Source organism: Netta rufina, assembly GCF_964035555.1.
Source record: "Netta rufina genome assembly, chromosome: 2".
Classification (NCBI taxonomy): Eukaryota; Metazoa; Chordata; class Aves; order Anseriformes; family Anatidae; genus Netta; species Netta rufina.
In genome coordinates this window covers 62721065-62733760 of record NC_140124.1, presented here as the reverse complement: position 1 = coordinate 62733760, position 12696 = coordinate 62721065, and the positions used below count along the sequence as shown (strand labels likewise).

At 45.7% G+C, this 12696-nt stretch overlaps 2 protein-coding genes across 2 annotated transcripts in view; one reads left to right on the top strand and one right to left on the bottom strand.

Moving 5' to 3' along the window:
- The window catches only part of MATCAP2 (microtubule associated tyrosine carboxypeptidase 2), a 48930-nt gene extending 48395 nt beyond the window's left edge, over nucleotides 1-535 (top strand). The window contains exon 7 of the mRNA XM_084306781.1: nucleotides 310-535. Coding sequence (XP_084162907.1) covers nucleotides 310-471 — 162 coding nt within the window. The 3' untranslated portion in view covers nucleotides 472-535. The remainder of the gene's footprint in view (nucleotides 1-309) is intronic.
- Nucleotides 536-9339: 8804 nt separating this feature from the next.
- EEPD1 (endonuclease/exonuclease/phosphatase family domain containing 1) overlaps nucleotides 9340-12696 on the bottom strand; it is a 61254-nt gene continuing 57897 nt past the window's right edge. The window contains exons 6-7 of the mRNA XM_084306959.1: nucleotides 10052-10246; nucleotides 9340-9842 (exon numbers count right to left, since the gene is read on the bottom strand). Of these exons, the coding sequence (XP_084163085.1) occupies nucleotides 9643-9842; nucleotides 10052-10246 (395 nt within the window). The 3' untranslated portion in view covers nucleotides 9340-9642. The remainder of the gene's footprint in view (nucleotides 9843-10051; nucleotides 10247-12696) is intronic.

Below are 12696 nucleotides of genomic sequence, written 5' to 3'. Positions count from 1 at the left end.
ACATGTTCCATTTTTTCCCTCTGTATTCCTGCAGCTGTTGTAGGTCAGTCTCATTCAGGTTTCCATGCGTTTTTTCACTGGTATAATCAAAAGCAGAATCAGGAAGTATGTAGGCATTTGCTAAAATCACACTTTTTTTCACATCTTCCATTGAGGTACACATGCTTTAGGGTTGCTTTCTAAGGAACCTCACAAGCTTTTAAATCTCCCTGCTCTGAAATCTTCTCTCATCTACAAAAGGCAATTTAGAGCCACAGCAGAGAAGTAGCAGGACTACAGTGCAGAATTAACCCATGTCCTTCTTTGCAGATCTCGTATGAGGACGTGGACCGCCTGAAAGGATTGGCTGTGATTGAGAACATGAGGGTACCGCACTTTCTGCAAGATCATGCCCGGTATATGGAGCAGTTGGAAAAGATTATGGAAGTCAATGAGCTGACTGATGAGGAACTCCAGGATCTCATAAATTAACAGTATTAATCAACCATTCACTCTGTGAAACTGAGGGTGTAGAAGTGGACTTCCTAGAGTTTACAAGAACGGACTTAAAAGGGGTGGGGTGGGAGGGAAGGGTGCCTAGAATACATGGAATTCAGAAAATGTCCCTTTGTGTTCCTTTTGCATTGTGGTTTTACACTGCTGTGTTTTGTTTCGTTTTTCTTCTAAGTGTGTGTATTTTTTTTAAGTTTGGCTTAGGAATTCCTTTGCAGTGATCTGAGCACTCATCTACTCTATTTTGTAGGCTAGTCATAGTGCTTGACACTTTCTTTGGTAACGTACTACCTTTTCCCATCCAGATTTAGAAGTGGAAGAAAAGGGAAAAGGGAGATTCTCCTTTTGTCTATTCATATACGCCTTGTCTTCAGTCAGCTTTCACAGCTCATGGTTATTGCACTGTTGTAGATCTTGCTACATCACTGCACAACTCTTTCCTATTTGGTCATCACTGCAACAACAGCAACAAAAAGTAAAGAAACAATCACGGTGCACAGAAGCAGGTCTTTGTGCAATAGGATGAAAGCTCTGATTAAAAGCTATAAAGGTTGGATTTTTTACTAGGAGATTTAGCATTAAAAGAAAAAAGGTATCACTGCTTTTATAACAGGTAGCAAAAAGCAGCTACCTGTAAACAGGTGGCAAAGTTAGCATCTTTATCCCACCGGTGTGTTACAGTTCTGCATCTTTATTTGTACAGTACGTGTTTCAAGAAGTCGAATTCTGGAAAGGGTCATCTTGCTTTGAGGATAAGTATAGCATGGCTAGTGAGTTCAGTACAGTAGCATTTTGGGAGGAGGCTTGGGCAGAACTGGGATTTTGTTACTTTTGTTATAAATAAGTTTGGGAATACAGGAACATAAGTCAGCACAGCAAGCAACACCCACTTCTTCTGCAGGTCACTCGAGCCTAGAGAGGATCAAGTCACTGTTTGAGCAGCATCAGGCCTCCAAACTGCAGAAAGCTTGAGCTCGCAGAGCTCAGTGCAGAAATGAGACATGGGGAGAAAAAAACAACTCACAAGTGTCCTGTTTCTGTGTTCCCACAGAAGCGCTACACCACTTTAAGCAAACTTACCTCTGTTTTAACTGCTGGTGCTACATCCAGACACACGTACAGAGAGCACGTCACTGTAAGGAATGGCTAGTCAAACAATAATCAGCTTACGTGATGTAGGAAATCTTACTACATAGACTATGTTTCCTGAATCCATAGTATTATGGCATTGTCAAGGCAAATTGAGTTTTGCACCTGGAAGTACTTTGACACAAAGGGTTTAGTTTTAGTAGGTAGTATTTTACTGGGATAAATCTGAACTCTTGGGAAGCTGCTATGGTACAAGAGCCTGGGTGAGAACAGGGGGTGGCCTTGGTGGAGCCTCTGTTGTTTCTTCCCCTACTTCCTTGGCCCACAGGTAACAGGCCCAGCATTGGAGGAGGCAAGTAGATGGAGCCAATGTTCTCTCTATGCCACCTTGCATGGATTTGAGCCCTGGTGTCCTTCTTTTCCCCATTTATCCTTGAATGGAAAGGAAGGAATAACCCTCCCACCTTCCCCAGCCTTATTTTACACCCAGGACATTAACAGCCATGACAGCAAAATCCTGAGAACATGTTTCATGACAGGAAAATACTAAAATCCAGGAGGAAGAGTTCTCAGTTGGCTAAGGGGCCCGAAGGTTTTTGAGTAATGCCACAAAACCAACTGCCTTTTAGCTAGTATTGCAGTGTGCGTGCAGCAGCTGGCTGACAGCTTCAAAAATAAGATGCACTCAACAAGCATAAATTTACTAAATTTGGTTACTTTCAAGGCAAGGACCAAGAACTCTGCACAGCAGCCTTAATTTTGTGTTGTCGGTGTTGTTCACAATCTAAAAGCCTTTCAGCCTCTGTATGCTGAAATAAAATCCCTTTTTCTCCCCCTCAGACTGTCTAGTTTGGTCACTTGTAGCTTTGCCTGCAGAGCCTTGTTTTAGAACTGGACCGGGCAGACAGCCCAATGGGGGCAACTTGCAGTCCTGCACCCTTGGTATCTGGATTCAGATCTGGGCTCTTTGCTGGGAGTAGAAAGAAAGCCAGGTGTGGCTGAGGTCAAGTCAAAGACCACAGTCAAAAGCCATCTTCAGAGTAAATCACACAGAGATCATTTAAGCTACAAAGATTTGGGCTCACTTTGCAGATCTAAGGGTACATAAGAGGGCCAGGCCTTTACAAAAAAGACGGTTTTGAATAGGTATTTTCTTACTATGGAGAATTTCCTTCCTCTGTTTACTTCTACACCAAGTGCTTTGTCCCTTACCCTGGTACTTGTGTGCTATGAACTACAGATATTTGCTGTCCCATGTCCCTGGAACCAGGAGGCCGTGTTGCCACCCTGCTTTGCCACAGGGTACCATGCCCACCGCCCTTCCTCCAGCACCCTCTTCCACTGCCCTGGAGCCCTAAATGCTAGCGCAGGCCTTTCTGCTTTACTACCAAACTTGTCTCATTTTCCCCAAAGTCGTTGAACTACTTCTGTTCTCCGTTATTCTAGAAATAGATTTGCCTAGTGCAAGGTTTGTCTGGAAGTAGTCACTATAAAGATATTACTGTAGCTGTAGATGAAAAACCTGCCAGCTTCTGTTTTGTCAGATTTGTCCTTCCTCCTTTGTAAGTATTTCAAATTTTGAAGCAGAGCTTTTGTAAGTTTTCCTGAATTTCCTCCCCTCCACACTGTGAATAGCCTGGTTACTACCTTATGGTACTGAAGTTCTGTAATAAAGTTTTTGGACGGCAGTGCACGTGAGCTTGTGTCACTACCAAGTTTCGTGATGTCAGTGATGTGACTGTGCCTTTTGTAGCTGTCTGGTCCAGTTGCTTTGCTGTATGAATGTCTCATTACTTCTGTGTTGTTCCTATACAGAAACATGGCCAACTTTGGGAAGGCCACCCTGCTTCACCAGACCCGTTTTCAAGGAATTTTTATACAAGTTTTACAAATAAAACTAAATGAAAGAATGACAGATTAGAGTACTGTAGTGTTACTCTCTTCAGGCAGCATTGCTTTACAGCTAGCTGGACATCCCAAGCTGCACGTGAAGGCTTTCTGGCACACAGTTTTGAGAAACATCACTTAGGGCTGGACTCTGCTGCCTGAACCCTGCTCCTGGTGGTAGCACAACAAGGGCCGGAGAGGCTAAGAGCAGACTCGATGGTGTGAGGAGCAGGGCTGGAGGTGCAGGAACAGGCCCAGGCCACGCCGCTCCTTGTGTGTGGTGGGGCAGGGTGGAAGGAGGCCCTGCAGAGGGGACATGTCTCAAGTGGCTTGTGCAGTGCTGTGGGGCTTCAGAGGAGAACCAGAGCACACATACAAGCAGCAGCCCCCTTGCACAGCTATTGTAGTGGCAGAGGTCCTAGCCCAGCAGTCCCGAGTTGTGCTTGAAGGTTCTCATGGATACATTAGGCCCTACTTTTACCTCATGCCATATACCAAATGAGACAGGCCAGGCTGTCCCCTCCACCTTACTTGGTTATTTCTTCTCCATGGATTTTGTCTTGGTCTCTAGTACTTATTCTTCAGGCTGCCTTAATTTAATATCCCAGTCCTTCACCTTCCTTTTTATCTCACAAAACTGTTCACTACCACATCATCCATCCCCGAGCCTAGAAAACCAGACAAGTAGCTTCCACCCACCAGAAAAATCCATACTTGCTCTATGACTCAGCCTCTGCCGCTTCCACCCAATATTTCCAAACAGAGGCCCCCTTTATTTTGTCTCTGGAAGCTCTGCAGCTCCCAGAAAAGCAGCTTTTCCAGGTTCTGGCAATATATCTCACCAGCTGCACAGGACCACGAGGAAAAGCACCCAGCTGTGCTTCACCTCTCCACCTGCTCGCCATCCCTCCTCCTTTCCCAGCTCCTCTCACAGCCCCATGCTCCCTCACCTCCCAGCACCTTTGCTCAGACATCTCCCCACCCTTCTCCTTAGGGCCCTCTGCATTGCAGCTATGTCCTAGACATACAGTACTTTGGTGAACCCCCACCAGCTCCCTGGTCCCCATGCATGTGGGATTTCTCACACATTCCCTCCTGCCCCCAACCCTTTCAAGCTTCTTCCTGAGTCCCTGACTGTCCCAGGGGAAGTCCCTTTGAGGAAACCAGTAACAAGCTGGGGAAACATCCTGCTCAGAAGCTGTTCATTCGGAGTTATTCATTATTCAGGAAAACGAGTAACATTCCTACAGTGAAAAGAATCAGGTTAAAGTTCCCACAGACCAGATGCCCAAGAAGTGCTCAAGCAGTAAGACAAAAGGGATGCAAAATAACTGTCCCGCTGCATAGCAGCGCCTGTTGTCTGCCAGTGTGCAAGATGATGGAGGTCCGAAGCTGTGATCTGGAGAAGGAAAAATTTCCTTGAAGGCCACTGCCTAAAAACTGGTGGGAACTTGCTCTGAGAGCTGGTGCACATTGTGTTATCTCCTCACACGAAGTTTGTGCAACACTGCAGTTCTGGTCTGTGCACATTCCACCCTATTTTCCTATTAAACAAGGCCTGTGTTTTCACACAGCTGATAAGGAGACACCCTGGGACGCCCCTCAGACTGGGAACATCTCAGCATGCGGGGTTACGAGATGGCCAGAAGGACGGGCCAAAGAACGACCCAGCAACTTATTTCCTAAAAGTACCTTTAACCCGTGAGCACTCTAGAGTAAATCCTTTTAGTTACGCTGATGTCACATGGAAGCTGTTTTGCTTCCAGATAGGAAGGTAAAAAGGACTTAAAGCTTAAAACCCTAAAAAACAAACAAACCTCATCTTATAACCAGGCAAATCCACTTGAATGTGCATGTGTCTTTATATTACATACTACCCTACAATGCGTGGCCTTTCACGAGAGGCACCTAATCATGGGGTTGAGCCTCCTGACACCACCCGCAACCAAAGCAGGAATTGGCAGCAGACAACACCTTGCAGGGAGCTACAGGAGGTCTGTAACAACAGCTCGTGAGGGTACACCTGCCGTTCCCCGACACAACACAGATTGTCACTAACTGCAAATTTATAAGCTGTTAAGACTTACTGCCTCTTAAAGCATCCTTAAGAAGAAGGGAAACGATGACCCAAGAACATGCGAATGAGCCCTGACTTCTCCAGTTTCCTCACTTCCAAACTGTATCAGTACCAAGAGGTAGAGCAAGAAGTTTTAGCTGCGTAGAAACTCTATATAAAAGTATGAAAACTCAGAAGGCCAAGAGCCTGCGTGGCTGGTGGCTGAACCATTATCTGTCCTTTAAAGGATGCTGATCACTGATTTCTGCGAGGGCTTAGTGCCAAGACCCACGCTGTTAACCTTGTTTGATCAAGCTCACACCTTTACTGAACCTGGATATATTCAGCCTACTGCTGTCACCACCAGGCTCTTGGAAATTCATTTCCAGGACAGTTATTTGTGTTTGCTCCTTAGAGCTCCCCAAAACATCCCTCATGTATCACAACTCCTTTTTCCAAAAATTTACATCCCTGTTTAGTTTAACACTGCAAAGCCATAAGACCAAACTAACACTTGCTGAATAAACGTGCTTAATTGTGTAATCCCACAGAACAAGGCAGAGGCTTTGCCCTGAAGTAAACAGGTCAGAGCAAACAAGAAAGGAGAATAATTGGCTGTGCGTATTTTAGAAGCCAGGGGAGATCTGGAGCTGGCACATGGTCAGAAGAGAGGAGCTGTAAGAAGCAGCCAAATTTCACCTCCAGCAGGCAGGGAAGGGCTCCAACACCCTTCATCATGCACAAGTGAGCTGAATTGCCTTGCAGAAGTGACTATGCTTCGGAAAAATAAAGCTGTACCTAAATGGTCTATAGACACGTGATTCAACCTCGGACATAACCCCAGGGAGAGGAGCCCGAAGCATGTAGGTGCAGATTGTATTTTAGGCCATGGCTACAACAGGTCTTTTGCAAGTCTCCCTGTTTCTCTCTGCACCATCTCCCTTGTTGCTGCTTCCCTCAGCACTGCAAGGGGAATAAAGCCACAGAAATCTGGGCTAGCATTGCCTCTGCTATTAAGAATGTTAACATAAAATTGCTACTTGAGATTGCCTCCAGAGTCACAGTTGCCGGCAGAGGCAGGAGGACACCAGCCACCGCTTCAGTTTTTGAGCCGCCACAATACAACAAATGCTTTTGCGGACCTCCAAAACCCAAGAGGGAAAGAGTCTCACAATAACCTTACCATCCTGCAAGAAGAGTGGAGACAAAAAGCAAAGCAAGCTCTTTAAAAAAAAAAAAAAAAAAAAAAAAAAAAGTGAAGCTATGAAAACAGTCAGGCACTGCTGCTCCCCACCATGAACTAACCAGGTGCATACCTCGCAGTGACCCTCCACATGAGGGAGGGCTCCACCAGCAGGTACCAGACTCCCCTGTCCTCCTCCCCATGCTCTGTAGGATCCATCTTGCTCTTCCTTCACACCTGCAGCAGATTAAAGGGGATCCGGGCCTTTCAGGTTTTATTTCCATAGCTGTGAAGCCATTGCAGCCTTCCAGTGTGGTAATATCCAGAAAGCATGAGCGTGGGTCTCACAGGTAGCAACAAACACAGGATGAAATTTTCCTCAAGCTGAATTACACCCAGGTGGGTGCAGAGGTCACCTGTGCTCCCAGCGGGCAGCAGACATTACCCACCTACCTCAGCCCACAGATAACAGCTTCAAGATGCATGAGAGGGAGCACATTCTTGGGGATTTTACTGCCACACACCTCCTGTGGTGTTCATTTGACCATGGGACCATGGTAACTCCATTGCACCCTAACCTATACTTTGCAGTGTTCCAGGAGAGCTACTTGGATCAAAGTAAGGGGAAACAGCAAAATTACGTCTGCTGGAAGAGGACAAAGCAGTAGTAAGAAGCCAGAACCAAAGCTGGAACCTAGCTCTCTTGCTGCCTTGTTTAATGATCTGGGACAAATGCTTGCATCTCCCATTTTCAACAGGGAGTGCTGAGAAAGTGAAGGTACATTTTTGTCTGATGCTCTGAAATCTTAGTCATCCACTGAATCACTTGAAATGTCAATGAAACCTCCCTCTACTGCGGTGTGAGCGTGTGCACAGTGCCTTAAGAACAAGGATGTGTTTGTGGAAACATGCACTACAATTTCACCTTCTGCACAATGTGCAATTGCGCCCTGGCAGGCGGTCAGGAGGCAGACAATATGCCTCTTTAATAACAGCACATTTATTGCTTTGCCTGAAACCTAATGGTAGCAGATTGCTACAGGACTCCAAACCACCGTTTCCTGCAGTAACCTGTTTGCCGTTCAGAGCCAATTTACCCGAGCTGGCTTCTCTGATCTGTTCGATTATCTTCTCTCTAACCTTAAACAATCCAGCAGGATTTTTGCTGTGATGTGAGGCTGAGGCGAGAGAGAAAAAAAAATGTCTCTTCCCCAAGCAAACTCAGAAGAATCCAGCTGCCAGCTGGATCCGTGGCAGAGCTTCCTTCCTTGGCAAAGGCTATCCCACCCTGCTTCAGTTTTACTTTGGCATATACAGTAAGAAACACCATCTGAAATATTCAGCCACATGTGTTTGCATGTGAGTTGTTGCTGCCTGAAATTAGACGGTCTTTCGGGAAGTTAAACTCACAAAGATGCTATGAGAATATTACATTGTTTTGCTGTAATACCCTCAGTTATAGCATCTCCTTGGTTTGGCACTGCTGTCAGGAGTATTTTTCCCTTTATAGCACAATAAGTCATGTCAGAGCGCTTTTCTTTTCACTCAGCATTAAAATGTGCTGCGTGGTCAAACCGGACTCTGGAGCAGAACACGCTGGGTTAGTGGGCAGCTCTGTGCCTTTCACATGCAATGTATTGCTTTTGTAGGTGCTGAATTGCTTTTTCCAGTCCTTATAAGTTTCTCCCCTCTAGGTCACTTTCTATTAATTGCTACTTCACGAGTTTTTTGTACTTGGTAAATCCGATGCTCCTTCCCAGGCACTACATGGCAGCTTGTTGACCAAAGTCCTCCTCCCTGCTCAGGACATGCGCAGAAACAAAACTGCATAGGAGAACCCCACGTTGGAAGCAGACATCATCCCTGCTCTACATATGATGATCATATGCCATATTCAGACTCCTTGTAATGGTGCCTGAAACAGGCTTATGAGTTTAGGAGAGGGATGCAGAACTGCCTGTTCTTCCAGAAGCAGAAATTGAAAACAAGGCTCCCAGCAGAACTGATGGGCAGAGGTGGGTGCAGCACACCTACCTCTTTGATCCTCCCTCCTTGCTCTAGAAGCTTGCTCCAATTGCTATGTCAGTGGACAGAGGACCAGGGCTGTTCCTGTGAGATCCCCAACAGGAAGCAAAGCAAAGGGCACTGCCTTGAGTGCTGACAGGTGGAGAAGTGAACCAGGTCCTACAAAGGGATGAGTCAGTGCTTTCCCAGCTCCTGACAGCTAACATGCAGGAAAAAATATCACTGAATGCTGAACATTAAACTAAAAGCCAAAGCCGAGCTCTGTGAAGCCCTTCTAGGACAAAATGCACCCTGCCCAGAAGCAGGGAGAGGAAGGGAAGGATGAGAGGTGTCCACGCCCGCACTGGGCTGAGGAAGAATGGCGCTTCTCTGGGCATGAGGGACTACTCAGGTCCTTCTGCTCACGTAGGGACCTGGCCCCCTTCCCTTCCCTGCTTCAGCAGTTTTTGCAAGTGCTGAGCTGCACTTAGGAATTGCCAAGAATTTAGTGTCTTTCTTTTTGTGGCCTCTGCTACTCCCCTCAATTTACAAGGCAGCAAAGAAAAGTAACCATCACACACACCATGGCAGCAAAGCCCTGTTTCACTGCAGTTTAGCAAAGATCCCATACAGTATTAAAAGTACACTTTATTTTCTGTACAGTTCTCATCCAGATCTCCAGGCAATGTCCATTGTGTGCCCATAAAAAGTTACAGATTGCTCTATTGCCATGAGACAGTAACTGTCCCAAAAACTGTCCATGAGGGACAGAGAGCGACAGCCATCAAAGTCAAGTGCTGATGCTTTCTGGACGCGGGGAGGATGATGGGAAGGAGGGAGAGGGGGAGGCAGCTCTGCTCTGCAGCTAAGTCTCAAGCAAACAGAGCTACGGACTGCTCCTTGGGGACCAGGAGACATCCCCTGGTTCGTATCATCGTTCGTGCTTAGTGTTCAAGTCGTTGCGCTCAAGGGTCACCCCATTTCCATTCCGTGTCACCTCCTTCCTGTTCCAGTCCTTTTCCATGTAAAATTCAGCTAACACAGGGCAGTGGTCCGAAGCCACCCCACCCCAGGACCAGTTATCAGGGATCCATGGGTTTGTGAGACCTTCCCGCACAACAGCCCAGTGGCCTGCATGAAAAAGAATTGCAGAGAAACAAGATTAATGTGGAAGGGATGCCTGGATTTAAACGTTTCCACAAGCTTGCAAAAGAACTATTCAGCATGCCCAGTAATTGAAGGCAGCCTCACCAGCAGCCGTAGGAAGTCACTACAGCCCCCACATTCGCCACGCACCGCTAACCACACACAGGTTTATGACACCTAAGTAGAAACTCTACCTGTGAAAACCTTTTTCAAGCTGCGGCTGATCCAGATGTTGTCCAGTGACTTGCATCCTTGGGGGTTCTTTGTGCTGATATTGGTGAAGGTACCTGAAGGGACCAAGTGATGGAACTTCTCTTTCCTCAGTATGTCGTGGTCACTGCTGTCGGGAGCCTGGTTAAAATCTCCCAGGATGATCACGTCTTTTTCTCCTGGAAAACAAGAAAAATGGAAAGAAAAAAATAAATGTAAGGAAGTACTGGATATCCGCTCCCTAAATTCAAGAAGGGGAGGTAACAGAAGGAAGAAATATACAAATACTTTGTAGCAAAGCTGACTTTACTCTGAACTATTGAAAGCAATGCTGCTTAAAGCCTTTTTCACTGGCTGTTTACTCATGGCCCTTCTGTTCAGGACAAAAAAAAAAACATCCAGTACATGTTTCTTGTTTGGTTCTAAATATCTTGGTTACACTGGCATCCTTTGCTTGCTGCTCACAGACAGTGACAAATCCAAAGACTAGCATTTCTGGTCTTAGAGGCTTTTATAAATCTGTGACTTTGTAAGCTTCTTTTTTTCTTCTTCTGTAAGATATACATATTGGCTCCAACCTGCCCTGACATTTTCTTTTTATAGATTTCCTGTAAGAGTCAAGGATATCTTTGTGATAATTCCTGGAAGACACAGGCTTTTGGTAGTATATATTGGAACAGGCTGCCCAGGGAAGTGGTGGAGTCACCATCCCTGGAAGTCTTCAAAAGACGTTTAGATGTAGAGCTTAGGGATATGGTTTAGTGGGGACTGCTAGCGTTAGGTCAGAGGTTGGACTCGATGATCTTGAGGTCTCTTCCAACCTAGAAATTCTGTGATTCTGTGTGATATATCAGAGCCCTGAAAGTGCAGTGCTCATTCTAAGCCTGTGCAATGAAGAAATCTCAAAGAAGAAGCCTGAGTAGCAGCCTGCAGTCCTGATAGCAGGAGGTTATTAGTTCACAAACCCCACAGACACTTACTGGCTATAGAAGCTTTCATTCTCCCAGATGGCTGAAGAGATACTATTTAACTTGTGATGTCTTCGAATTTGGCTAGGGCTGAATTTCCAAAGAAACCATGGAAATTACTTGAAATGCTCATCCAAAAATCCCATCTTTCCATGGAAATATGATTACCTCACTTATATTTTATTTCCAATCCTAACTGAATGAGAAAGGAAACACTGGACCTTAATTTTATACCCACAGCATGTGTTCTTCAGAGCTCCACTGCTGTAGACAGAGATATCCCAGCTGTGCACCAGGTAAGAGGAGAATGGACATGCCCCGGTGCCCATCTCAACCCCCTGCCAGAAAGGTGTGATGAGCTCCAGGACTGTGATAGCTGAACAAAGACACTGCTGCAATGCAGAGCTTGGTACTGGGGAAGGAGGAAGCTGCAACAGGGATGCACAAATGCACCAAAAATTATAACAGAGCTGACTTCAGAGAAGAAAACAATTCTATTCTGTAAGCCCCTTTGCTTTCTGGGGTTGAAGTGTGGAGGCAGAGGGGTGGACCAAGTGATTGCTCTACCATATGCAGCTCTCATGGATAAAGCTATTTGTTGGCTGCTGTTGCTTTAGAAGTAGCTAGCCAGGAGAGGGAGCACAAGTTAAACAACAAAATCCATTGCACTGCTCTGCTTGCAGTGCTTCAAAAAGGGATTGGGAGAGGGCAGGAGTGCAGAGAGATTGATAGTTTATGACTTAAAACAAACAAACAAACAAAAAAACAACTTTAAAACATGATGCTTGCTAGGATGCAGAGGGGTGATGAAAAAATAATGAAACTACTTGTGTTTTTTCTGCCCTTTGCAAGCCAAAAATCATACTTCACATGACATGGTATTTAAATATTATTCTGCAAGGTGTTAGTGGTAGTGACTTACCTACCTCTAGAAGAAATAAAAAACAAACCCAAACCCAAGTTATTTTAAGCTCCATCAAAACCCAAATGAAAATCAGTGTTTGTCTAATGGGGAAGGACCAAATTCCCTGGAGGGAACTGGTTTTCTCTCATGACCTGAATAAAGTGCTTGAATGGTGCCTCCAAAATGTCACCTTCCACCTTTACAGCTCACATCTTGGCCAGATGGGCTTCCATTCCTGCACAACGCTGAGCAGCAAGCATGCTGAGAGCTGGCAGTTTTGCATGCATCTCACTGCAAAAAAAACAAGATCTCTCACTTGCCAGGCCGTGGAGGATGAACCTGATGACATTACACCTGGGTGCCATGAGGCTGCAAGGAAATCGCATCATAGGGCAGCCGTAACTGGGTGCTCAGAGGTGACCATGCTGCTGCAGTCCTTCCAGACTAACGCTTGCTTAACGGCCAAGGCAGCAGTTGGCTTCTGCCATGCTCTTAGCCCAGTGATATGAAGCAGTAAGGCCACTCCAGAAAGCTCCAGGGCATACCCTTAATGCAGATTACAAATGGCAGGCAAGCAGGAATCCTAGCAACAGCACCTCGATCCTGCACTTAATATATTTCTTTTAGCCAATTCTCCAGCCTTACGTGAAAAATATATTAAAAAAATCATAATCAGAAGTGGAAATTCTAACTGACTGTTCAGTTCTGAACAATTTAAAAATAGCAGAGGATAAAACAACCAACACGTAGACATGTT